This window comes from Canis lupus, chromosome 8 (assembly GCF_003254725.2).
Source record: "Canis lupus dingo isolate Sandy chromosome 8, ASM325472v2, whole genome shotgun sequence".
Taxonomy (NCBI): domain Eukaryota; kingdom Metazoa; phylum Chordata; class Mammalia; order Carnivora; family Canidae; genus Canis; species Canis lupus.
The window spans coordinates 3,624,718-3,651,846 of NC_064250.1; the positions used below are offsets into that span (position 1 = coordinate 3,624,718).

General features: G+C 53.4%; 1 protein-coding gene across 2 annotated transcripts; it reads right to left on the reverse strand.

The window, feature by feature from the left end:
• Positions 1 to 4,666: 4,666 nt before the first annotated feature.
• LOC112657095 (myosin-7) lies at positions 4,667 to 26,891 on the reverse strand. Of its 2 annotated transcripts, none has more exons than XM_049113589.1 (40): positions 26,779 to 26,891; positions 25,139 to 25,192; positions 24,462 to 24,670; positions 24,022 to 24,165; positions 23,574 to 23,730; positions 23,366 to 23,393; positions 22,650 to 22,758; positions 22,474 to 22,566; positions 22,307 to 22,370; positions 21,872 to 21,970; positions 21,534 to 21,637; positions 20,744 to 20,882; positions 20,533 to 20,651; positions 20,279 to 20,428; positions 19,857 to 20,027; positions 18,941 to 19,250; positions 18,601 to 18,668; positions 18,148 to 18,235; positions 17,326 to 17,443; positions 17,055 to 17,178; positions 16,657 to 16,793; positions 16,161 to 16,416; positions 15,309 to 15,551; positions 14,983 to 15,159; positions 14,054 to 14,199; positions 12,865 to 12,955; positions 11,611 to 12,000; positions 11,259 to 11,385; positions 10,965 to 11,083; positions 10,024 to 10,220; positions 9,291 to 9,474; positions 8,936 to 9,101; positions 8,666 to 8,790; positions 7,776 to 8,084; positions 7,324 to 7,527; positions 7,079 to 7,204; positions 6,607 to 6,882; positions 5,639 to 5,731; positions 5,395 to 5,529; positions 4,667 to 4,805 (listed from the first exon to the last, which is right to left on the reverse strand). In XM_049113589.1, exons 3-40 carry the CDS (start codon positions 24,660 to 24,662, stop codon positions 4,788 to 4,790), a joined length of 5,805 nt encoding a protein of 1,934 aa, XP_048969546.1. In that variant the 5' UTR covers positions 24,663 to 24,670; positions 25,139 to 25,192; positions 26,779 to 26,891; the 3' UTR covers positions 4,667 to 4,787. The 2 variants fall into 2 exon arrangements, with proteins under 2 accessions (XP_048969546.1, XP_025298699.1); XM_025442914.3 differs by having other exon boundaries at positions 5,636 to 5,731.
• Between the last annotated feature and the right edge of the window lie 238 nt (positions 26,892 to 27,129).

Sequence of the window (27,129 nt, forward strand, 5' to 3'; positions counted from 1 at the left end):
GTCAGAAATGGGGAATGCGGAAGAGAGAGGAGGCAGAGAAGCAGGAGAGAAAGGAGGTAGAGTTCGTGAAAGTGTCAGTGGTGGAGGTGGCATCAGAGTTGTAACAAAGAGAGGTGAGATTAGAACACACAGCCAGGAAGGCAGGGTGAGGGGGACAAGGAAGTACCACAATGACAAGCAATGACAGAGACCAGGCCACAGAGACCTCCTGTGACAGGAGACAAAACAAAACCACTCGACAAATAGAAAGCCATCCAAGGAGGGAGGAGGATGGAGACAGAGCATGGAGCGTAGAGAAAGTGGGAGAGGGCAGAGGCAGAGAAAGAACTGCACATCAGAGGAGAAAAGGGGTTTCTGGTTTTTCCCTGGGAACCTCTCCTCGGTCCGTGGGAACTTCTCAGAGGCTTTGGAGCAAGGCAGTTCTAGTATAACCTTTGGGCCACAGACCAACCTGCACCCTGCTCTCCAAGAAGGCAAAGCCCCTCAAGGTGGGGCCTTCGGGGGCTGGCTGCAGAGTCCCCCAAGCCCCCTCTTACCTGGTTCAGAGGAGCGTGTCTGTCTGTCTTCAGGAGCCATCTCCTTTATACCCCACTGCCTCCACCCCCTGCCTAAATTTGGAGTCCTTCCGGAGGGACCCTCCCCCCTACCTCTCTTCCCTCCCAGCTCCTCCTCCCTTGATCCCTTGGCTCTGGAGGTGACAAGAGGACAGCAGGGCCTCTAGATTTGCCCATGAAAGGTCTGTCACCCTAGCCCCTCGGGCTCCAGGGCCTTTTTTTAGTCCTTGGGTACATTCCTCCCCTCCAAAGAACTGATGGACAGATAGCAGGAAGACAGGACCTTCTCCACGAACGCTCCTGCCCCTGCCCCTGCCCGCCAGGCCCTTACCTTGGTTATTTTTAACCTGAAGAGTGAGCTGAGCACACTGAGCAAGAGTCACCTTCTCCAGCAGGCCAGATGCTGGTCCCCTGCCCTCCAACCACGGATTCCCCTCCCGTTTCTACCCTGGCCTGTCCTCGCACAGCCCTGGGCTGAGAGCATCTGCCCACCCTCTCTGACCTGAAGCCCCACAGTGCTAAGGGCTGGGAACTGGAGCTGGAATGCCCAGGACCGGGCATCTACAGCCCAGCTCCATGACTCAGTTTCCCCTTGTAAGGAAACAAGTGTCTGTGTTGCCCTCTCTGTACAAATGCAGTGCCTGGTTTCCTTTTGTTCCCCAGATTTCCAAGAAGGTGTGTTCCTTTGGGGACACATCTGGAGCCCCCAGCCCCTCCCTGATGCTCCTGATACAGTGGCCACTGTCTGTCCTCTCAAAGGAGAAGGAATTCACCCACACCACCGCCCACCCCACCGTAGCAGATTTACACTCACCACCGACGCATATCGACTTGACCACCCAACATCCATGTGCACTCTTAGCCACACACATGCAGATTTTTCACACGTCCCTGCTTATGACTGCAGATTTTCCCACTTGCTGTTAGACACACTGATATGCACATTTGCACACCAGCATTCACACACAATTTTACCCTCCACTGCTCCTGGTGTGGGCAGGGAGGGGGTGAGGAGAAGCTGGAGGTGTTAATCCCGGGGCCTGAGGGAGGAGGGGTGGGGGTGGGGGGGCTGCTCCCTTCCGCCTCTTGGGGCTGCCAGAGGGTGCAGGTGCTGCTGAGGCTGGCTGGGGCGCCTGGCAGGCCCAGGGATTTACACCAGTTGGGCCCCGGGTTCTGCATTCCATGGAGTGGGGGCAGGGGGTGCTCTGCAGTCTGTTTCCCCCTCCTCAGGTAGAACTCCACTGTCCTCTCTCAATCTTTCTGAGGCTCATACTCACATGCCTTTCTCTGTGGGTGTCCCTAAGTGCCCCAGGACCTCAGGGCCCCCCTCCTTGGTCTCCAGCGATGCCACCTCTCAGAGGCAGTAGGTGTCGGGTCTTCAGCAGGCCGCGCCTGGTATGACTAAGTGGACATTGTGTTCAGGAAACAAAGCCAGACTCCCCTGCTCTGGCTTTCTCCCACACCCTCACACGCAGAAACACTCTCCCAGCTCCCCCCTCCCACTCCATCCACTGTCACCTCTCAATATAGCTCTAGAGCATGGAGGTGGGTGGGACAGACAAGGGTCAGTTTCTCTGGGTAGGAAAGGTTTCCATTAAATATGTGGCTCCTCCTCCAAGGTCCCCAACTCCCTAGGGACCCTCTGCTGTCCCATTACTAGACTCAGGAACACACATCTGTTCCAGGAGACTTGTACCCTATACCCAGTATCCTTGGTGGGGGGGCGGGGACTGAGGCAACCCCACATCCACATCTCCTGCAGGTATGTACACTAAAATGTGACCCCAAAGGATGCAGACCGACCGTCCCCAGTCTAGGTCACTTGAGGCCCTTGGTGTGCATATTGGACGGTTAACCCAGTATGTCAGTGCTGGGTTCCCAATGCCCTGGGGAGGCGATAAGGGGCTAAGAACACCAGGTCAGGCTGGGTCAGGTCCAGGCAACAAAGACCAGGCTTTGTCCTCAGGGAACCCTGTGTTCTGAGCAGGCCAGACCCCCAGTACAGGCGGAGTGATGGGTGAGGGGTAGGCAGGCAGTTCCTCCTGTCTCCAGTGGAAGGAGGAAGAGGGAAGAGGTTCAGCTGATTCCAGGGCTCTGCACCTCTGTCTGGGCCACTCCCCCTCCTCTTCTTCCCCCAGGTTCCCTCCTCTCCCCCTCCTCTCCTATCCATTGCTGCTCTCTATCCTGCCTCAGCTGCCTCCCACAGGCAGCATCTCGTGGTGCTGGCAGTCCTGGAGAGGGAGGGTATGGGATGGAGACTCCTGCCACAGAGGACACCAGGTTGAAACCCTGTCCCCGGCTCCCTGGATCTCTGTCTAGGCCTGGCCTTCCTTTCCCTCTGCCCAGTTCCCTGTGTCCAGGTTGGGTCTGTCCTCCCATTCTCCCTGGTGCTAGCTTTCTGCCTGTCTTGGGGTCTGACAGGCCTCCGGTTCCACGTGTCTCTGCTCCCCCTCTGGCAGCCTCCTCTCTGCCTCCACGTCTTGCTTCGGGGCCTGGGTCCTCCTCTCTCCGATGTCACTATTTCTGGCCTTGCCAATTTTCCTCACATCTGAAGGTGATCCAGGATTTCTTCCCTTGCTCAGTGGCAGCCCCCTGAACTCCTGCAGCAGTTCTGTCTAAAGTTCACCCTGCCTTTCTGCTCTTGCACCCGCTGCCTGGTGCCTGGCTCTGCTGCCAGCTGCCACAGGGTCTGCAGCAGCACTCCCACATCTCTCCTCTGCTCCTGCGGCTTGCCTTCTCAGGGTGTCCCCTGTGCCTTCCTTTCCTCTGCCCACTTCCTCATGGCTCCCTGAGTCCTTCCTAGGAAGACGAGTGGTCCTGAGGTGGGTGGATGGAGTGGGCAGAAGAGGGGGCCACAAGGACAAGGGTGGGAACTCATGGATCTGAGGATCTGAGGCCTCCTCACTGCTCAAATCTTTTCTCTCTGCTGGTTCCCCTAGTGTCCCTGCCCCCCCCTTTCTCCTCGCCCTGCCCCACACTACCACTCTCCTTGGTTATCCCTGCTCTCCCCGCTTCCTCCTCCTCCGATTCTGACTCTTCCTGACTCTTCCTGGCTGCTCAGAGTCGGGGCTGAGGAGGAGCCTGGCTGGCGCAGCTGTGTGGTCCGGTGCAAGAGATAGGTCCAGGGCTGAGCTAGGCCTTCCAGGGCTCCCTGGGGCTGGTAGCCAACAGCCCCGTATCTTGCACACTTCTGGAAGTGTGGGGCCTTCCCTCGAAGCCCAGGTGTGGTGGGGGCTCTGGAGCCTGGTCTTATGTAGTTAGGAGAAGGCTTGCTTCTTTCTCCACTTCCCAAGCCTCTGGTCACCACCACTGCCCCCTCCCAGAGTCCTGTTCACATGGGACTCTCTTCTCCACAATCCCTTGTCTGCCTGTCTCCCCTCCAGATGGCCAGTCATAAACCGGCCAAAGATGCCCCATCTCCAGTGAGCCCAGATGAGGAGGGTCCTGGAAAAGGAAGTTTCAGCAGGAAGTGAAGGACAAGATAGGAGTGCTGTGGACAGAGAGGGATGTGAGAGAGATAGGAGAGGGTGGGCTGAGGGTACAGTTCTGGCGGTGATGGGGTGGGGGCCCTGACCTTGGGCCATCTCCAGCTGGAGATAGTGGTGGTGTCTGCAAGGCTAATGGGCTGCAGCCAGAAGTCCTTGTACCCTCTCAGAGACGTGCCATAGGCTGGAGCTTGGGGGTCATTACCCCATGCCTCTGAGGGCATCCCTATGTGCTAAACCTCTCCTTGGCGGCCCAGCCCTGGTGCTGTCCATGGTGGTGGGGGGTAGTGTTGGTCAGTGTAGGTCCATTGCAGATATGCTCTGCATGCTTTAAGCAAGCCCTAAGGATTTTTCTAAATCTCCTTTAACCCCAAGGGTCTCTGGGCCAGGGAGAAGGTTGGGAGGAGAGTTGTCACCTGTCTGCTGAGGAGGAGACGAAGGGGAACGTCTGAGCCAGTGCTGTACCAAGGATGCTCAGAGCCTCCAGAGCTCTCTAGGAAGGCCTCCTTGGGCTGTCTGTGAAGCTGCCCCTCCTTCCCTGGAGCCCCAGCCCCCAAGCCCCATGGCCCACCCCAATTTTCATGTCCTTGTGGCTGGCAGGCAAGGAAGAAGAGTCTGGAGGTAGGATTTTGGCTTTAAGGAAAATAACTTTATTCTGCTTTGTCCAAAGGGGCTGCTATATAGGCTCTGGAACTGGGGGTTTCATCTGTACCCTCAGGACCGGGCAGATCAAGAAGATATGGCAAAGCTATTCTTCATTCAAGCCCTTTTGAAAGAAATAAAATCCAAATTAGTTCTGGGGAGGTGGGTGTTGGGCAGGGATGGGCATAGAAAACAGAGGGGAGACGGGGCACCTGATGGGGTGGAGGACTGCTCTAGGCCTGAGGCACACCCCCATGGTAATAAGAGATGTTTTCTAGGGGTCGGTGTGGAAGGGTCAGGGCTCTGAGGTCAGCCAGAGGGAAACTGCCTGGGTGAGGACCTAGGAGTAATCTGGGCTGTCCATCTTAGGGTCAGTAGGGTCGCTAGGCTATAGGACAAAACTAGGTGAAAGACGAGAGGAGATCAGCAGTTGGGGGGAATTGGGACACGGTGGGTGTATACAAATTGGGGTCTTCTAGGGTTGCTGACCACCCTAGAGCTGGGATTCACAAAGTCATTGAAAGTTAGAGCTTGAAGAATCTTAGAAATCACAGAGGACTGCATTACATGGCCCTCTGGGGCTTCATGGTTCAGTTGTGGGGGATGAATGAAGAGGAGGCATCCCTGGTATGAGTGGGCTCTGTCTGAGGGGCACTGGTGTTGGTGGGTGTGCTGACCCGGGGCGACTAGTGAGGCCCAGTAGAGGGACCCACCTTGGCGCCAATGTCGCGGCTCTTGGCTCGCAGCTTGTTGACCTGGGACTCGGCGATGTCCGCACGCTCCTCCGCCTCATCCAGTTCGTGCTGCACCTTGCGGAACTTGGACAGGTTGGTGTTGGCCTGCTCTTCCTGTGGGGGTTTGGGGACAGGGACCATGAGGTGAGAGGAGGCCAGAGGAGGCCACCAACTCCCCAATGTCCCTCCCCCAGACCCAGTCCCTAGCAGGGCCACTCACTGCCTCCTCCGCCTGGCGCTTGTAAGCCTTGACCTTCAGCTGCAGCTTGTCCACCAGGTCCTGCAGCCGTAGCAGGTTCTTTCTGTCCTCTTCCGTCTGGGGGTGGGGTTAGGGATGAGGATGGCCTGGTCCTCAGAGGCAGCATGCCCCCTCCCCCTGCTTGTTGTCTTTACCCGGAATGTAATATCTTCACTCACTTCTCCTTTCTGATCCTCAACAAACACCTGCACTCTCCTTATAATTTTTTTTCCGTAAAAAACTACTAATATTTTTTAATGCCTTGTACCAGAGTAGATGGAATCCTGCAATTCTGCACAAAATCATTTGTATGCACTATCCTGGGGAGCAGGCCCTTAGAAATTCTGGGGACCCGCAGAGAACAAATTCTCTTGTTCTAGAAGCCAGCATGCCTGGGAGTAACTCTGGGACTGCAGCAGAATAAGATTTCCTGGGCTGCAAGGAAATGACATAGATTTGATCTAAGTTAAGAACACATGTGTGTCGAGATGATAACTTTCTGGATTGGCACAGAAGCAAAATCTAATTAGGAGTCTGATTCTAGAAAACAAACGAGAAAGTTCTGAGATTTGTTGAAAGACTTTGGTATTGTTTTTGATGTATTTTTGTGGTCATGGCACCCAACAAGGGCTTGGTAACATATTTGCTTTCTGGGAATTTGTGCTGGGTAAGCTCTGTCTGGAGCTCTGGATGTTGTCCCCAGGGGACAGGTGGAGGGGGATGTTGGAGGTGGAGCTCCTAGGCCACAAGGCTCAGAGGTTCATGTCTAGCCCAGGGGACCGCCAGGGTAGAAGACGGCTTGCAGAGTGGAAATAGGGCAGTGGGGAGCTGCACTCCCACTCTTTTCCCTGGAGGAGGCTAAGAGAGAACACTTCATTCCTCTAGGTGTTATTGCCCTGGCTTCAGGCTGTGGTACAAGGGGTCCAGCCCCAGAGCAGCCACCATGCCCGCACCTGGTAAGTCAGCTCCTTGATGCGACGCTCACTCTTCCTCATGCCCTTGACTGACTCTGCATTGCGCTTCTGCTCCGCCTCCAGCTCATTCTCCAGCTCCCGCACCCGGGCCTCCAGCTTCTGCAGCTGCTTCTTGCCACCCTTGAGGGCGATCTGCTCAGCCTCATCCAGCCGATGCTGCAGGTCCTTGATGGTCTGCTCCATGTTCTTCTTCATGCGCTCCAGGTGGGCGCTGGTGTCCTGCTCCTTCTTCAACTCCTCTGCCATCATGGCAGCCTGGGGACGGGAGCGACATGTAAGAGAACAGGACCTGTGGCCCCTTCTCCCTCCAGGATCACCTTTGCCCCATCCTGGCGCTTGTTTCCCAACCCATGCAGCTGGAGAGTCCACTTGTCAGGGCACAGTGGCCTGGCTGGGACCAGGGCCCTTGTTCATGTCACTAGTGGGGGCGAGAAAGGTAGCAGTCACTCACATCTGTGATGGCCTTCTTGGCCTTCTCCTCGGCATTCCTGCACTCCTGTACCGCCTCTTCCACTTCAGTCTGAAGCTGTGACAGGTCTGCATCCATCTTCTTCTTCTGGTTGATAAGGCTGGTATTCTGAGGATCAAGGTGAATAGAGCATGAAAAGCACTGAGCATTCACGGGTGGCTCCCAAACCTCACCTGCTGAGTTCTGCTAGCCGTGTTTCTGTCTAGGAATGTGGTGGAGTCACTCACCTGGGAGTGCAGCAGCTGCACCCGCTCACTGGTCTCGATCAACTCCTGCTCCGCCAGTTTCCGGGACCGCTCTGTCTGCTCCACCACGGCCCGCAGCTCCTCCAGCTCGGCCTGCAGCAGGTTGTTACGCCGCTCCACGATGGCGATGTTCTCCTTCAGGTCGTCATTGGCACGCACTGCATCGTCCAGCTGGATCTGGGTGTCCTGTAGATCAGGAGGGTGGGTATGAGAGACAGGTTGGCCTCTGGGTCCATCAGAAGGCTGTTAGGCTAGGCTGGATGCCAGTGGGGAGCCCAGTGTGCTGGGTCAGGAGGGCCTGTGGGATATCTCTGCAGTAGCCGAGGCCAGGAGGCACCTGCTGTTGTAATGGGGTACCACCATCCAACCCGGCCACATGGAGGCTAGTCCATCTCCGAGTAAGGGGACTTCCTGCTTTGGGAGTCTCCATGTACCTTCAGCAAGCTCTGGAGACCCTTAACTTGCTTCTGGGCCTCAGCAGCCATGCGGTTGGCATGGCTGAGCTGGATCTCCATCTCATTGAGGTCGCCCTCCATCTTCTTCTTCACCCGCAGAGCCTCATTGCGGCTGCGCGTCTCCGCATCCAGGGAGGTCTGCAGCGAGTCCACCACCCGCAGGTGGTTGCGCTTGGCCTGCTCCATCTCCTCATCCTTCTCCGCCAGCTTCCGCTCGATCTCTGCCTTGATCTGGTTGAACTCCAGCTGGGCCCGGAGGATCTTGCCCTCCTCATGCTCCAGAGAGGCCTGGGAGGAGGTGGGGAGAGAGGGTCGGGGATGAGAGCATAGGGCCAGGGGCAGGAGTCTGTCCATGAATCATGGATACAAAGTGAATTCAAGAGTGGTATTAAGTGGTTCAGTCAAAGAAGCAGGAGGAAGAAGAAAAGAAAATTTAAAAGGAAAAAAGAAGGCTCAGGAGAGGTGGTTCAGACCCTCACAGAGGAGAGTGAGCTATGAAGACAAAGAAGAAAATGAAGAGAAAGGTGTTGCCAAGGAAACGGAGGCAATCAGGCATAGAATGTAAAAAATCCTGAAGAGGGAGGCAGAGGCAGAAAGGAGAGGGGAGTGGAAACAGGAAATCTTGTCTAAGATGTAATGGGTAAAATGTGTGAAGGAAATAGAGTGAGCTGTTCATTCATTCATTCATTCATTCATTCATCCATTCCACAATGTTTGCTGAGTGGCTGCTATGTACCAGGCACTGTTCTAGGCTCTAAGGATGGGACAGTGAATAAAACAGACGGAAGGGAGATGAGAACAGGGACCATAGACTAGCGCTCAGCTCCCTCCCCTGCACACACCCACTGGGCCACACCCTGCACACACACCTCAGCCTCCTCCAGGGCCGACTGCAGCTCCAGCTTCTCGGCCTCCAGCTGCTTGCGGACCTTCTCCAGCTCGTGGATGGTTTTTCCACTGGAACCCAGCTGCTCAGTCAGGTCGGAGATCTCCTCTGGGGGAGGGGTCGGGCCATTCAGTTGGGGGCTGCCATGGTCCAATGGGGAGGCACCCCTCTTGGAGCCCCTAGGTGGTGCCACATGAGAACACCACCCCCAGCCACCTCATCCACCCCACCAGCCTCCCAGGCCCCAGCGCACCCTGAAGGTTCTTGTTCTCCCGCTTGAAGGTCTCCAGATGCTCCAGGGACTCCTCATAGGCGTTCTTGAGCTTGAAGAGCTCTGTGCTGAGGGAGCGCGCCTCCTTCTGTGACGACTCCAGCTCTGACTGCGACTCCTCATATTTCTGCTTCCACTCGGCCAGGATCTGTGGGGACCCGGCTCACTGCACAGCCCCCTCTCCCAGCCCCAGCACTTCACCCTCTCCAGGGCTGCCCTAGCCCCTCAGCAGGGCTCAGCCTCCTCCCCTCTTGCCCCCAAGGAGGAGGCCCCTGGCTTTATGGTGACGCTGGCCTTCCAGCTCTGCCCCTGGCTGAGACCCCCAGCCCAGGCCCACCTTGTCAAAGTTCCTCTGTTTCTTGTCCAGGGCTGCGGCGGCTGCATTGGAACGCTCCACATCCACCATGAGGTCCTCGATCTCATTCTGCAGCCGGTGTTTGGTCTTCTCCAGTGAAGAGCACTTGGCATTGACGGCCTCCACGGCTTCCTCTGCGTCCTGCAGCCTCTGGGCCAGCTTCTTCCTGCCCAGGAGGATGGGAGAAGGTGGGGAGGATAGAGGGTGTAGGTTTGGACAAGGAGAAATAATGTGAGTGTTCTAGAAAACAATCCTTGAAAATTCAGAAGCGTTGTTGGAGAAGCTGAGGAGAGGCCCCATGGGGTTAAGAACCAGGTAGGCAAAGAGGGTCTTGATGGCACACTATGAAGATCCAACAGGACCCAGGAGGGCCTTCCAGGTGGTCTGACCCCGGGCCAGCCTCTAGGCTGCAGACATGGAGGAGGCATGGGCTTTGGCAGCCCACCCCACTTCCTCTGCCAGAGCATCCTGCCCCTGGTGGGAGCACTCTACCCTCAGACAAACCTTTTGTTCGTCTTATATTCGGATGAGAAACATAACGCGAGCAAAAAGCTTCCCTGAGAGGAGAAGGAGCTGGGGCCCTGGACAGGGTTCTCCTGTGTTGTCCAAACCTGGCCAAGCATCCATACCCAGTGAGGAGTCTTCCCAGCCTTGGGCTGGGCTGTGTCTTGCCTGCAGATGGGCCTCAGCTAGAGGTGGGCCGCCTGGGACTCACTTGGCCTCCTCGAGTTCCTCAGTCCTCTGGATGGCATCCGTCTCGTACTTGGTCCTCCACTGGGCCACCTCCGAGTTGGCCTTGGACAGGACGCGCTGCAGCTCGGCCTTGGCCTCGGTCTCCTCCTCGTACTGTTCCCGCAGCAGGTCACAGTCATGGCGTGCCGACTGTAGTGCATGGGCCAGGGCATTCTTCGCCTGTGGAGGGGCAACCGCCCAGAAGAGAGCTCAGCTTTCTCTAGAGTACACCCCAGTCAGTGCCCATGTCCTCACCCTAATTTCTCCAGTCCTCACCCTAATTTCTCCAGACCTCACCTAGCTCTAAATCCCCAGGGGACCTGGAACAGTCTATGGAGGACCAATGACAAAGAATGTCCGCAGAGCATATAGCACTGTTTACTCGTGTCATGCCCACCACTCCTGCTCCTCACTATCTCAGGCATTGTCAATCTCATCCCCATTTACAGGGGAGGAGGCAGGGGCTCAGAGAGGCCAGGTGGTTTCTTCAAGATTACAAAGCTCTAAGGGGAAGGTCAGGATTGGAGCACTGGCCTTTTCAAAAGGTTGTGTTCTTTCCCCCTTTTGTTCATGAGGCCAGCAAAGTGCCAGCACAATAGGCTCCAGTTTAGTTTCTTTCTCTAGCTTTCAGATTGTCCTGACCCATTTGTGCAGTTTCTGCATCCCACACCTGTGGCCAGCCAAGGCCGCCATTCCCTCCCTAGTTTGTTTCTCTCTTCCACCTCACTTCCCCCCTGACCCAGGGCCCTCTCTCTCCAGAAATGGCAACAGAAAAGCAGAGGGCAACAGATTCAGGAGACATATGGTAGGTTCTGGGCTGGGATTCTGTTTGGAAAATGGGAGAACAATAGAAAGACAGCAAGCCTCATCCTTGGGCCCTACTTGCTCCTTGCCTGGGCCAAGTGGCCCTAGTCTAGGCCTCACCTTAACCTCCTCCTCCAGCTGCCTCTTGAGGTCCTCCAGCTGCTGGGTATAGGTGAGCTTGCCTCGGGTCAGCTGGGAGATCAGTGCCTCCTTCTCATCCAGCTGCCGGGACAGCTCACCTGGAGGGGCACAAAGGCATACTCAGCTCTGGAAGGTCAGCCCCACTCCTCCCTCCCCTCCCCTTACCTTTAGGCCCCATTCTCTGGAGAGGGGTGTGTGTGTGTGTGTGTGTGTGTGTGTGTCTCCCTAAGGCTGGGTGGCTCAAGAAGTCAGGGAAGATGGGGTGGGGCTCACCATTCTCAGTCTGTAGCTTGGCCCGCTGGCTGGTGAGGTCATTGACAGAACGCTGGGTCTCCTCAGCCTTGCTTCGGTGTTCATTCATCTGGTCTTCCAGGGTCCGGCACATCTTCTCCAGGTTAGCCTGAGGGAGGAAGGGGAGTCATATGATGGATGTAGGGGGCACTGATGGGTAGTCAGAGTTGTAATTATAGAAGCGAAGGAGAGAGGCACTGAAGGGAGAGGATGGGAGAATAGGGTGGAAAAAGGAAAGCAGGAAACCAAACCATCAGAGAAGAGAGGAGACATGGACAGAAAGTAGAAGTGGGTGCAGGAAACTGGGCACAAGGGCCCCGAACAGGCAGCCTACCTTGGCCTTGATGATCTGCTCCATGTTGGAGGTGACATCGTCCAGCTCCAGCTTGAACTCGCTCTTCTCCTTCTCCAGCTTCTGCTTCACGCGCTGCAGGTTGTCGATCTGCTCGCCCAGCTCGGCCACGCTGTCGGCGTGCTTCTTGCGCAGGGCTGCCGCCGTGGCCTCGTGCTGCAGCGTGGCCTCCTCCAGGTCCCGCCTCATCTTCTGGAACTCGGCCTCCCGCTTCTTGTTCATCTCGATCTGCACGGACGTGGCGCCGCCGGCCTCTTCCAGCCGCTCGCTGATCTCCTCCAGCTCCCGGGACAGGTCTGAGCGCAGCTTCTCCACCTTGGCCCTGGCGGTGCGCTCAGCCTCCAGCTCCTCCTCCAGCTCCTCGATCCGAGCCTGGGCCGGGATGCAGAGTTCAGACCCACCACCTGGAGCCTTCCATCGGAGCCCCCACCCCAGAGCTCTACAACATTCCTGGCCTGTCTGGAACAGCAAGCCTATTCCATTCTATCAGCAGAGAAATGGAAATAAAAGGATTTGGAGAAGATGTTTTGGACAGCTGAACTAGCCTTCCTTTAGGCCAGAACATTATACATTCTCTGTTGAAAGGAAAGTGGTTGAAGCTTGCTTTTTTTTTTTTTTTTTTTAAGATTTTATTTATTCATGAGAGACACACACACAGAGAGAGAGAGGCAGAGACACAGGCAGAGGGAGAAGCAGGCTCCATGCGAGGAGCCTGATGTGGGACTCGATCCAGGGTCTCTAGGATCAGGCCCTGGGCTGAAGGCGGCGCTAAACCGCTGAGCCCCCCGGGCTGCCTGAAGCTTACTCTTTAAGAGGGACAAAAAGACCTGTGTTTTAGGGATATTATAAGCAGTTTAATCTCTGCTTTAGGGGTAAGAATCAAAGTCACAGACTGTCAAGGCTAAAGAGATCTTAAAGCCACTGGTAATAAGGGAGGACACAGAGACCCAGATATCTGGAGTGGGCTCCTCATAGTTACCAGCTAAACCAGAGCTGAGACAGGAAGCCAGGATTTCTGCCCCTACACCTGTAACCTTTTCAAGGTCTCTTCCTATGTCATCTTTGGATCACCCAGCCCCTCCTTGGGGTGTTGCTCTGTGTGTGTACTGTGGTAGCTCAGCATCTCTGGACATATAGCAAGTTCCTGTAATGCTGGGGGGAGGACATCCTGGAGGAGGGGGTCAAGGAAGCTGGCAGCCAGCCCATGGGCTCCAGCCTAGGCATCCCACACCTCACCTGAAGCTCTTTGAGCTTCTTCTGCAACTGGCTGCCCAGCGCCTGCTCATCCTCAATCCTCGCATTGAGGGCATTCAGCTCAAAGTCCTTCCTGTGGAGAAGGAGGGAGGGAAAGATGAGGAAGGTTGGTTGAGCACCAGGAGGGCCCACCAGTGATTGGAAATGGTAATACAAAAGACGAAGAGCAAGATTTCATCAGAAAAATAGCATCTGGGGATGACATAGGGTCCCTGAAAATGTGAAATGTGTTGAAGGAATAAGAAACCTAATGGGCAGAGCACCACAGGTGGAGTGACAAGACCTGGACTCTCTGATCCTGTGGATCAAGGGCACTACATTAGATGGCTTCAAAGGCCCCTTCTGGCTCAGGTGGCCTTTAATTCTATCACCATTACTTTGGGCACTTTGGTTAACCTTCCTGAGACTTCATTGCCTCTTCAGTAAAGTGGGCTCAAGATACCATCCTTAGAAGGTGGTTTGAGGATCCTTGGGATCATATATTCCTTCTTTAATTCAACACATGCTGTGCCCAGGGAAGTGTGAAGACTCCTGGGCAGATGCAAGCCCCATGATGATGTAATCATGATTCTCAGAGCCTTTCAAAGTCCTGACCCTAAAGCTCCCTAAGGTCCTTGATTATCCAAACCTATCCTGTAGGCTCAGTTTATCAAGTGTGGGAAGTGGATTTGTATATCTTGGTAAGACTTGTAATAAGAATTGGATCCAATAAGAATTGGATTCATCAGACCCCTGTACTGCTCAAGCGTGGTGGCTACCCTATTTCTCTGTGATCCTCTGGGCTCTCTGCAAAGGACCCAAAAGGTCTTTCCTGAGAGGGTTTTGTGTGGAGCCTTCCTCAGTATTAAGCAACTGGTTTCCAAAGGAATTTGTGTGTAGAAGGAAGTAAGCTATTAGTTTCCATCCCTCTTTGCTGCCCAACAGGAAGAAAAGGCTTGAGGGATCCAGGTTAGATTTTCTGCTGAGGAAGATTGCAAGGCCCTGCTGCATGTGGCTGGGGGAAGGGAGCCATTTTCCTGGGGGCCTCTGTCCACAGTTTTGCACCCACTGATGGAGGCTGCATGAGGCTGTGGCCTCAGGATGGACATCTCGGAACAGCCGGTACTGTCATAGGCACAATAGACTGCTGAGCTGGGGAGAAGGAAAGGTGCCGGGGAGGGAAACACTCTACTTTTTAAGCCGCTCATCTAGCTGCTGCTTGTCATTCTCCAGGTCCATGATGCTCTCCTGGGTCAGCTTCAGGTCACCCTCCAGCTTCCGCTTTGCTCGCTCCAGGTCCATGCGCACCTTCTTCTCCTGCTCCAGGGATCCCTCCAGCTGGTGGGGGAGAAGGACCAGTGTGCCTTGTAAGACCAATCACCCTGATTTGGTGATTTGGAAGCTCAGTCACTCCAGGTTTAGGGAATCCTAAGAGATATCCAGGACTTGGGAAAGCTTCCCCAGAGTGGATCAGGGAGCTGTAAGAGCACCTAACTATTTGATAAATGATTCCATGAATGACCATGTTATTAAACCCCAAAGTACCATTTGTTCATTCAGCAGGCTCTTGTAGGCCTGTCCTAGGCACTTCAGATACAAAACTGAATCAATCAATCCAAGTTCTCACCTAAAGGCAGCTTACAGTCTTATGGCTGAGATAGATACTTCGATAATGATAATATGGGTGATAGATGATCCAATGGAGATATGCAGAGAGAAATATCTGGAACAATGATCACTGAGGACCAGATCCTGCGTAAAATATTAGAGGTCCAAAGATCCTCAGAGCCTCACAAAATTCCCAAAGAAATGTATTATATCCTTATGTGATAACTCTCTAGACCCTGTGGTCAAAGATAGAGATATCTTTGGTTCAAAGGCTTGAACTTAAATTGAAATAAGGAAGCCCATCTCTATTGTTGATCCTATCATGGGATGAGATACATAACTGATAATGATTACCCTTCTCCTTTTCTATTCCCCAGCTCCCTTTTAGAAAGGTTTCAGGGGAGGGACCACTCTCCAATCTCATCCCTCCAAACACACACAGACACACAGACACACAGACACACACACACGGATATGGACATGGTATATCTAGGCCCTGGACAATCTACTTACATCATCCACCTGCTGCTCCAACTTGACCTTGGCCTTGGTCAAAGTGTTGACCTTGTCCTCCTCAGCCTGAAGGTCATCTAGGGCCTGCTGGTGGGCCTCTTGCAGAGCCTTCTTCTCTTTGGTCAGCTTGGCAATGATCTCATCTAGCCCAGCCATCTCCTCTGTCAGGTTCTTCACCTGCCGAACAAGAACCCCACTCCCTTTAGGGTCTGAGGTCATCAGCCTGGAGACATCTATCGGGATGTCCAATGCCAAGGACCAGGACCACACTGTGGTCTGGGAATCCTGAGGAGACCTGAGCTGGAGCCAGAAGGAGTTGCCCTCACCTTGTTCTCTGTTGCATGCTTCTCCTTCTCCACCTTGGCCAGCGTCAGCTCCAGGTCATCAATGTCCCTTTTGAGCTCAGAACACTCATCTTCCAGCTTGCGCTTCTTGGCAGTGAGCTCAGCATTCATCTCCTCCTCATCCTCCAGCCTTTCAGTCATCTCCTTCACCTTGGCCTCCAGCTGGATCTTGTTCTTGATTAGCTGGTCACAGCGCTCCTCTGCATCAGCCAGGTTGTCTTGTTCCTGAGGACAAAGCATAGAGGGGAGGCTTTTCAGTAGGTGGGGTTCTCACCCTGGCAGGCTCAAGGAGGGAGCAGCTAAGCCCTCACTGTAGGAGGGGAGCTCCAGGACAACCCAGCTAAGAAGAACCTCAGAAGGATGAGGAAGGGAAGAATTTCAGGACGATGTGATGGGAATATTGGAGGATGGAAGCAGAGGAAGGGAACTCAGAAGTCTCTTTACTTGGCCCTTTCCTCTGTTCTATTTCACTGAAGGGAAGGAACTGCATTTACTTAACATATTTACTACCTGGTAAGATGGCCAGCTTTATCCCCTATCCAGAGATGAGGACATTGAGACTCAAAGATAATGCATGGTTTGCCTAGGTTCACAAAATTATTGAGCTGTGAATCCAGGTTGAACCCAAGTGGAAAGCCTGTGTTTTTAAAAGTTAGTTCTTTTCCCCTTCTCTTTCATTCTCTGTGGGGACCCCCTTGGAGGCCGTTGGAGTGTGGATTCCAAAATCCTGTGTCTGTGAGAGGACAAGGTGAGCCCTGGGTGGGGAGGTGCAGGATGTGTAGGAGATGTTGGCTGAGCTGGGTGGGTGAGCCAACAGAGGCCCAGGAGCCTCACCGCTTGCACTTGAAGCTGGAGGTCATTCTTCTCCTGCAGCAGGGACACCATCTTCTCCTCCAGCTCCTTGCGGCGAGCCTCTGACTTCTCCAGCGCCTCTTTGATGCGCGCAAACTCTTCCTTCATGGTGGCCATCTCCTTTTCTGTCTCGGCACTCTTGAGCAGTGGCTTGATCTTGAAGTAAAGCTTCATCCAGGGCCAGTTCTTGACCCCCATGAAGGCCCGAATGTTCCACTGGATTATCAGCAAGGAGTCTCTGCAGGGGCACAGCGAGAGGGTTGTAAGAGAATCCCATCTTTCCTTCCTGTCCTGAGTCAGGACTCCTCAGTAATGGCCCTTGCTTCCTCCATGTCTCTCTGGCCATAGGCCCACCCTAGGTCCATAGGAGCCCCTCCAGTGGTCTTGTTTGAAGTCTTGTTGAACTTTCTCCTGATACTGCCCCTGAACCATCCTGAGCCTTACTTAGATAACCAGGAGCCTCCTTTGAAGCTCTCACCTGCGTTCCAGCAGCTTCTTGTACTCCATTCTGGAGAGCACACCCCGGGACTGGGCCTGGATGCGGGTGATGATGCGGCTAAGCCTCTCGTCACGCATCTCCTCCAGCAGTCCCAGCAGCCCAGCCTTGAAGAACACCTATAGCCAAGGGGTGGGTGGGCCAGGAGAGGAAAGAGGAGAGAGTTCTTTTAAGGAAGGTAACACCCTAGGAAAGAACTCAAGGGAAGAGGCCAATGGCAGCTGGAGCTCGGACCGGGAGTGGTACTGGTTTATGGGAGGGAAACATGCAGTTCAGAGATGGTCCTAAGCCAACTGATAAAAGGGAAGGAGCCGTGAGTTGAGGAACTAAAGGACAAGAGAGGTCTTTCTGTAATCAGTTCATCTCCTTCCTTCCCTCACCTTGGTGTGGCCGAACTTGTACTGGTTGTGGTCGATGTCCAGGGAGCTCAGCAGTTTCTCTGCCCCTTTCCTGCTGTCAATGAACTGGCCCTCAGGGATGGCTGCTGGGTTGAGGATGCGGTACCTGGAGAGGAAGGTGCCCTGAGTCACCCATGTTCTGCGCCAATCTGCTCTTCCCACAGCATTCAGGGCCACCTGTGGACTCCTCTTCCCACCAGGTCTGCCCAAGCTCCCCCTGTTCCCTGAACTCTGGGGGCACTCCTGTACCCACCTCTGCCTGAAGTCCCCGTAGAGGATGCGGTTGGGGAAACCCTTCCTGCAGATGCGGATGCCCTCCAGCACACCGTTGCAGCGAAGCTGGTGCATAACCAGTGGGTTGTCTATCACCCCTGCAGCAGTAGGGGGTGAGGGAAGAAGGTGTGGGGAGAGTACTGGACTAAGCCAAAAGTTCTGGGCTCTGATTCTGGCTCTACCATTCACTAGCCAGCAACCTTAGCAAGTCACTTAATAATGGTCCTTTTTTTTCTTCCCATTTTTTTTACTAGCTGTACTCTTTTTATTTATTTATTTTTTTTACTAGCTGTACTCTTAAGAGTAATCAAAAGCTTTTCACATTCCTTATTTTATGTTGTGTTTATTATCATATAATTATGTTGTGATTATTATCAATTGCCAGGGTGGATATATCCCACTTTCTAGAGAGGAAGCTAAGCCCAGAGGAGTTAAGCCCAGAGAAGTTAAGGCACTTTACCAAGGTCACTAAGCTGACCAAAGCAGAGTCACGCTTTGAATCGAGGCCCCTGAGATTCCAACTCCTAATCAGTCAAAAAAAGGATAAACAATCTCTATATGTCTCATTGAGGGTTGCATGCTCTGAAGCAATGCCCATGAAAGTGCCTTACAACCCCCGCCCCCAGCCACATTGCAAATACAAGGAAATGAGTGGACAGTAGTCTGCTACCTCATGGGGGATGGGAGGAGAGTGTCATTTGGAAACCACCATGGTGGGGGATTAGCCATGGCTTAAGAGACCTTGTTCCCAGAGCATGGGGCATGTGGCCAGTAGATGGCTGGGCTGAGTTCTGGGCCTTACCTGGAGACTTTGTCTCATTGGGGATGATGCAACGCACGAAGTGGGGATGTGTGGAGCGCAAGTTGGTCATCAGCTTGTTCAGATTTTCCTGTGGTCCAAAGCACAGGTGGGAAAAGTAATGCAAGTGGAGGAGAGAGATGTAGGGAGGGGGAGGAGAGAGAAGTAGGGAGGGAGAGGAGAGGAAGGGAAAAACAGACAGAGAGAATGAAGGAATGGTGGGGAGGACACGGAGGAGGGGAGAGGTGGAAGAGCAGAGTGAGATGGGAAACAGGGAGAGAAGAGGCCACCCACAAAGCGGGAGAGAATGGAGATGAGGAAAGACAAGGAGGGAAAGAAACCACAAGGGAAGGAGGAGACAGAGGAGTCAGGTAAGAGAAGGGGAGTGGTGGGAAGCCACCAGGCTTGGTGGCTGCTGGGGAGCCACGCTGGGCTGGGGTGAGAGCACATGCTTACCCTGTGCAGAGCTGACACAGTCTGAAAGGATGAGCCCTTCTTGGCTTTGCCTTTGCCCTTCTCGACAGCTGAGGGAGGAGAGTCAAGGAAAGGGAGCTGAAGGGCCGTGTGAGAGGCCAGAGGCTCCATCACAGACTCTTTACATCCTCACTGGCATTTGGTCTCCAGGAGAGGGTCTTCACTGTGGGGCGCTCAGTTTTTCCACCCCATTCTACCTCACTGAACCTGTAAACCTTAGGGCACAACCTGACAGAAAAGTGATGGAGTATAGCAACGGACTTGCTTCAGAACCATGGCAGGGATGCTGCTCCTTTGTCCCAGGGCTCCAGTCTCTACTTACGTGCATCAGCCCCAGCATAGTTGGCAAACAGGTTGCTGAGCAGCTTGAGGGAGGACTTCTGGTACAAGGCCACCACCGTCTCATTGAGTGGGTCTTTGTTCTTCTGTAGCCAGCCCAGGATGTTGTAATCCACAGTGCCAGCATAGTGGATGAGGGAGAAGTGGGCTTCCTGCTTCCCCTTGATGTTGCGTGGCTTCTGGAAGTTGTTGGACTTGCCCAAGTGGTTGTCATACAGCTTGGCCTTGAAGGTCATGTCAGTGGCCTTGGGGAACATGCACTCCTCCTCCAGGATGGACATGATGCCCATGGGCTGAGGGTAGGGGGGAAAGCATCACTGAGCATGCTTCATGCAGATGCAGAAGGTTCCTGCTTTAAGGTCGATATTTGCTTATGGTGACTCCCCTTTGGGAATTAAAGTATCAGCCTCAGCTTTGAGTCCAGTTATTTCCCAACTTGCACCTGTTCATGGCTTCCCAAGGTGGAAGAGTTTGTTCGATTTCAGAGGGACCTTTGTGAAAGTCTGGGAATGTGGATGTTTTAGATGCTTTAGACATCATTCTATTGCCCAGATCCCTGAGATGTTGTGGTTGAAAACAGGCACATTCTTATGACTCCCTGCCCCATATTCAAGCCAGGTTAAACCTAAGGTTGATAAACACACTGGTATGGGAGGATTTCTGGAGCTGCCCATCCTCCCTGTGTCCATTCTCAAGCCCCCAGGACCTCAGCTCTCCCTGTGCCACCCTGTCCTAGGTGGTCAGGACAACACAGAGCTTGGGACCCAGATCATGTTCTCCAACAGGGAGAGGGGCTGCCATTTTGACTGGGGCATTCGGGTAGGATGTGAGTGAGCAGTTCAGGCACTCTGTCTGGGATGACAGGGGAGGGGGACACAGGCAGCAGGTGGAGGCAGCACCTTCTCAATGAGGTCAATGCAGGCCTGCAGGTCCATGCCAAAGTCGATGAACTCCCACTCGATGCCTTCCTTCTTGTACTCCTCCTGCTCCAGCACGAACATGTGGTGGTTGAAGAACTGCTGCAGCTTCTCATTGGTGAAGTTGATGCACAGCTGCTCAAAGCTGTTGAACTGCAGGGGGTGGGGGTGGAGTGGGTCAGGCAGGCAGGGGTCTGAGTGGCCAGTGGGATCAGCCCAGGCCCGTGCCCATGCTCCTCCCAGGGAAGGAGAGCTCCTGTGGAAGACAGGGTGAGGCGTCTGCCACTCCTGAGCCCCACTGCCTTTCCTGAGACTGGCCATGATGGTAATAGATGGGAATGAGTGAGTCACTCTCCCCGCGCGGTCCCCCCGCTGCCCGTTATGCATAGGCTCCCCCCACTCACGTCAAAGATCTCAAAGCCTGCGATGTCCAAGACTCCTATGAAGTACTGGCGTGGCTGCTTGGTCTCCAGGGTGGCATTGATCCGTGTCACCATCCAGTTGAACATCTTCTCATACACTGCCTTGGCCAGTGCCCCGGTGGCATATGCCACCTGGAAGGTAAGGGAGAGACCCAGATGAGGAGAGTTAGTACAGAGAGTGAATTCCACCGCAGCATGCCAGCTCCCTCCCCACTTATGTTCTGAACATGACCCACCTGTTGGACATTCTGCCCCTTGGTGACGTACTCGTTGCCCACTTTCACCCGAGGGTGGCACAGCCCCTTAAGCAGGTCAGCTGAGTTCAGCCCCATGAGGTAGGCAGACTTGTCAGCCTCTGGAAAGAGAGAGCCGGCAGCCAAATTGGTAAAGGGATGACTCCTCTACAGATGTGGCCCAAAGCTGTCCCCCAGCATTCCAGACTCCCACCTTCAGTGCCATCTGGCTCAGCCTGCTCCTCTCGCTGCTTCTGTTTGAACTTCATGTTTCCAAAGTGCATGATGGCACCTGTCAGCTTGTACATGGAGTTCTTCTCCTCTGAAGTGAAGCCCAGCACATCAAAGGCATTCTGTAGGCAGATCCCATATTGGTGGACCCCAAAATAGGAAGTATGGCAGGCAAATGAGATCCCTCTTCAGTTGAAGAGAGAATTTCTCTCCTGAATCTCTGTAGCTTCTAAGACTCCCATACCCAGCAACGAATTCCAAAACCAAGACTGGAGGTATAAGAGCAGGATGGTGTGCATACTGCCCCAGATCTGGCATCAATGGTCATAGCTGTCCTCTGAAGCTGCTCTGGTTACCCACTCATGTTTTCTACTTTTGTCCCTCTTCTAGACCCTACACTTGCTTCCCTACTTGAACCTTCCATACCTGTCTATATCTGGTCTTCACCTAATAGTCTGCTCCAGCCCCATGGCGACTAGATGACCCACCCCCTTCCCTTGATGATGCCTTGCTTCTTGGCTTGTCTGCTTTTCTGTCTCATGATGTTCAACATTCTCTGTTTGCTCGAATACCAAATATTAGCCACCCTATCTCAACATCCCCATTCCCTAACACATCCTGGTCATAGGACATGTTCTGGCCCTTGGGAGGGTCATACCACTTTGCATAATAGATAAACAATATCTCAGCTCTCCTCTTGAGCCAGCGAACTGGCCTCATTTACTCCTCATTGACAGTCCCCTCACCTCTTGACCAGGTTCTCACACACTTACATCAGTGGCCATGAGCTCCTCAGAGTCATCAATGGATGCCACTGTGGTCTCTCCTTGGGAGATGAATGCATAATCATAGGGGTTGTTGGTGATCAGCAGCATGTCTGGGAGGAGAAGATGTGATTAGGATGGGGCACAAACCTCTGGCTCTCACTTGGGCTGCCTGCCACAGCACAGGGCTTGCAGGAAAGCACGTGACAAGGCTTAATGTGGTCCCACATCCCACAGAACTGAATCCAACAGTGCCATAAACCCAGGGCATGCCAGCAAGCAGACACAAGCAGAGGGGACCAGGTTGCCATGGAGATAGTTGGTCTCGGTGGGTAGCTCTGACTCACCCAGCAGCTCAGGCTTTTTGTTAGACAGGATTTGGTAGAAAATGTGATAATCTCTCTCTGCTTTCAACTGGAAAATAACTCTGGATTTTTCCAGAAGGTCTGTAAGAGAAGAAGAAAGAGAGAGAAATGTGGAGATTTAGGTACAAAGAAATAGAGGAAAAGGAATGGTCAATGTAGCAAGTAAAAGGGAGAGACAGAGAGACTCACGTACAGACACGAAGAGACAGAAGCAGAGAACAACTAAAGAGAGTCTCAGAGGGAGATGAATATACAAACAGAGATACAGAGTCAGTGACAGAAAGAGAGGGAGAGAGACTGAAGGGCAGAGACCTTAAGAGAAACATAGATAGAGAGAAGAGAGAGACAGGTTGGGATGGAGATCACAGAGAATGAGGGTGAGCTCAAACTGAGTCCTAGCAGATTCATGGCACTCACAGGTCTCTATGTCTGCAGATGCCAACTTTCCGGTTGCCCCAAAATGGATTCGAATGAATTTCCCCTGGCGAGAAGGAGGAGAGCAGTGATGGGTTAAGGCAAGGCTCATATTTGACGCCATCCCTCCACCACCCTGAATCCCCAACCCAATGTCAGAGACCACTTACAAAGCGGGAGGAGTTGTCATTCCGGACCGTCTTGGCATTGCCGAAGGCCTCCAGGGCGGGGTTGGCCTGGATGATCTGGTCCTCCAGAGTGCCCTGCAGAGGTCAGGAAGGATGGCAGGTGAGAGGCCTCCCTCTCTCTTCCTGCAGTGCAGGCCCATGTAGAACAACAGGCCTACCTTTCCGGGGGTCTGATCCTTCTTGCTGCGATCCCCAATGGCGGCAATAACAGCAAAGTACTGGATGACCCTCTTGGTGTTGACTGTCTTCCCAGCCCCAGATTCTCCACTGTTGGGACAGTCAGGGGCTCGTCAGGGGCTCAAGCAGTGAACAGACACTGCTTGATACAAACAAGCCTCAAGTCAGGAGAGAGTGTCTGGTCCCACTTGAGTGGGACCCCCGAAGCAGGAAGCTGCTGGGTAATGTGCATCCCGAACACACATGGGATCAAGGGGAGCACTGGGAAGGATACCACAAGGAGCTGCTGGGTTTGAACAGAAGGAACCTGGTCTTAGCTAGGCAAGGTCAATGTGAAGAAGTGGGCCTGGGCCATTTTGGAAAAGAATGGGTGGTGGTGGCAGAATGGGGAAGGTTTCTGAAGGGAAAGATGAAAGAAAGTGAGGGGAAGAAGACATGGTGATACTGGGCTTATGGATAAGTAAGCAATGATTTAGAGGAGAGTGAGTGCAGGGAATGGGAGAAGGAAACTCTAAGAAGGGTGGGAAGCAGAAAGGAAATAGGAAGTAAAGGGAGGGGTAAAAGTCACAGAAGAAGGAGGAGCTGGCATGAAGGTGGAGGGAAATGAGAACTCCGGGTCCATGCATGAGGGCTGGGGTCCCTAATGGCAACTGGGATCAGGGAAGTCTGGAGGGAATGAGTTAGGAGCTACACTCACGTGATCAGGATGGACTGGTTTTCTCTGTCTGTTGGGAGCAAGCAGGGAAGAAAAGTCAGGAGCCACAGAGGATGCTCTTGCCTGGCATCCACCTACCCCCTTGCCCCACCTCCCTGCTTCCCTCCAGGCATCTCTCAGTTGTCCAAATCAACATGTGCATTCCCTCCCATGTGGCTCCTGAGAAAACCCTGCAGTCAAGGCCTGTCACCTGTCAGCATGTACTGATAGGCATTGTCAGAGATGGAGAAGATGTGGGGCGGTGCCTCACTCCTCTTCTTGCCCCGGTAGGCGGCCACCACCTCGGCATTGTACACCGGCAGCCACTTGTAGGGATTGACGGTGACACAAAAGAGGCCCGAGTAGGTCTAGTGTAGAGAAGGAGGGTTGAGTTACTAGTGATGAAGGGGGAGTAATGGCAGGTTTCAGAGTTAGAGAACAATCCCAGGAAGGGAAGAAGGGAAAGGAAAAATCTATGAAAGCACTAAATCTGAGTTATCCCAGCCTCGGGGGTTATTAGAACTGAACCTGTTGCAGGGGCCAGTATAGAGTGCAGTAATGTCTGGACACAAAGAACAGAAACCTGTGGCTCTAGGAGGTGGGCCTATGTGGATCAGGAAGCTACTAGACTCAGAGGATGTCCTGGGTGGCGCACTCACGTAGATCATCCAAGAGGCGTAGCGCTCCTTGAGGTTGTAGAGTACAGCGGGCTCGTGCAGGAAGGTCAGCATGGCCATGTCCTCAATCTTGTCGAACTTGGGTGGGTTCTGCTGCATCACCTGGTCCTCCTTCACGGTCACCGTCTGCAACAGCCCCCACGCAGGGCCTATTGTCAACTCTCCCTCTGCCCAGAAAGGAGTCAGACCAGTTCTAGGACAGTGGTGTTCAAGAGAGAAGGGCCCAGGATCAGAAAGAAGATGGATGCGATAGTGGGAATGAGAAGGGCTGTTGGGAAGGTATGGATCGCTGCCCCAAAGAAAGTGAAATCAGACTGTCCTCAGGTCTGTGTGTAATGGGGCCTGGTGGTAACCCCTCTGCGTACCCCAGAGGGGGTAGGGGGTGGTCCAAGAGGGCCTCGCATGCCAGCTCTGTCACCCACCTTGCCATTCTCAGTCTCAGCGGTGACTTTGCCACCCTCTCGAGACACAATTTTGGCCTTGACAAACTCCTCCTTGTCATCGGGCACGAAAACATCTTTCTTGAGGTCAAAAGGTCGGGTCTGGGCTTCCAGCCGCTCCTTCTCTGACTTGCGCAGGAAGGGGGCAGCGGCCCCAAACGCGGCCATCTCTGCATCCACCATGGCTGCACCTGCAGTGGGTGGGAGTGAGAGAGGATGCTGGCTGTCCTTCCACCCACTCACCCTCCACCCCCTTCCCTAGGCTCTCTCTCTTTCAGTGGGAGCCCCAGAATCTAGCACCATACTCATGAATCAGGGGCAGGTCATCTTGCATCCCTAGTTTCTCAAGCTGATCCCTCAACTCAAGAAAATAGCCTAGCAAACCTGTCAGGGCAGAAGGGGAGGCTAACTTTTGTTCAGCCTGGGGGTCTCCTGGAAGAGTGAGGAGCATCCTGGGCTTCTCTGGAGCAGAAAGCTAACTGTGTCCATCTCAAATCCTTGTCCTTCCCTGGCTCCTCCCTAGTCACAGGCAAGGGGCTCTTGGTTGCCAAGACATACTCCCCAAGGCAAGGCAGAAACTAGAATCCCATAGCCTGGCTTTGGGGCTGTCATGGCCAATCTTCCTGGATTCCCCCACACTTCATCTTCACCTTTCTTACCTTGGCTTCTCGAATGTGCGTACTAGATGAAAGGGGCTCAAGCCTGCAGGGGACCTGGAAAGAGGGAAGGTTGTGTCAGGGCCACCTCCCTGCTGCTCCCTGGCTCTGCCCTTCAGCATCCACCCCTCCCCCAGGCCTGAGAACAGGTGGGGAGTGGTGGCCAGCTTCCCTGGTCTTGTCTTCTATCTGGCTTTCTGAACACTGTTGTTCTTTATCCTGAGCTCTAATTCTAATGATTTCCTGATGCCTATTCCTCCTTCTCCCATCTGGGAGATGGTCCTACCCTTGCCTATACTCATCTAGTATTGCCTATACTCTGAGCCACCTGAGAAACAACTAATGGTTGCATTTGTTCAGTGCTTTACAGTCTCCAAAGCACTTTTACACATCCTCTCTTACCCAAGCCTCACCCCATTCTACAGATGAAGAAATTAAGTTTAAGGGGTTTACTTGTCCAAGAACCTATAATAATAACTGGCAAAGCCAGGCCTTGAACCCATATCCCATGACTCCAAAGCCAGTTCTCTTTCATTCTGTCCTCGTTTGTCAATCTTGGTGGATATTCTCAGAGAGGATACCCTTGTGGGCATCCTCTCATAGACATACCCATCACACAGCCAAACACTCTCCACATGTCCTCTGATGAACATGCATTTCTGCTGCTCATGCACATGCCTCATACAGACACGCTTCCTTCCTATACCTCAGCACACACATCCCTCCCAGTGTGCCGTTATGCCTTGGCCACAGAGATGCTTGTTAAGTATGTATATGGTATAAATAAACCCAGATCACTATGTATTTTCAAGTATACAAAGACCTGGAGCAGAGCCGCCTGGGTGGCCCAGTAGATTGAGCGTCTGACTCTTGGTATCAGCTCAGGTCATGATCTCGGTGAGATCATGAGATCGAGTCCTGAGTTGGGCTCTGTAGTCAGTGTGGAGTCTGCTTGAGATTCCCTCTCCTTCTCTGTATGCCCCTCCCACTTATGTGCTCTCTCTCTCTAAAATATATAAACAAATCTCAAAAAAAAAAACCCCACAAAACCCTGGAATATTACACCATGTGCCTCTGAACTCCTTCTGCAGAGTGTACACACACTGTAGCAGTCTTGACTCCTGGTTGTGCATACAAGTACCTCCATGTGCATGGATATGGGTAGTTACTCATTACAGACCCCACAGAACTAGCTTCTAAGCATATATATTTCCTAATTGCTCTCTCCCATCTTCTTCTCCCTCCACTCAAATGGATCAGCTGTCTTAAGGCATGATCGTAAACACATCTCCCACTTGATATTTCTGTATCTTAATTAGGCAATGAGGTACACACCCTCCCCTCACCATACATTGAGACCATGCACACTTGTACACAAAACACACACACATACACCTCTAATGCATAACACATTCTGGTCCCATATGCTCAGATATAGATATTCATACACACACCCCCAATACATGAACCTCCCCACTCCCAGGGCACCTAGACTCATGTTTACACCTGCACTAGGTGTGCTCAATGATCAGACCTGGTATTCTGCATGAAGCCCTGCATGCAGCTTGCTGTTTCTAGAGGAGCCCTTCCTAAAGCTGGGGCCCCCTTATCCCAGAGGAAGGCCTCCTGCTCGGCGCTCCTACCTGAGAGCAGCAAGGAAAGACAGAGCACGAGAGAGAGCTGTGGAGCTTGGCCTGGTCAGGGGCTGTATATATCAGGCAGCAGGCGCCCCCACCCCCACCTGCACCCAGTCCCTAGCCGGATTTAGAAAGGGCTGTTGTCACTAGAAGCATTTCCCCCAGGCTCCCCCCCTTTTCCCAAAGTGCTCCCCACCCCCCATCCAGCTAGGAAACAATTGGAAGTGGTCGTCATTGTTATGGCATGGAGTGTGCAGGGTCTGAGTTCCAGGGGGCGGGGATGGCTCAAAGTGCAGCCAAAATATCTCCCAGGCCAGGCTTCAACATTCCATAGCTGGCAGGAGAGGGGACTGGTCA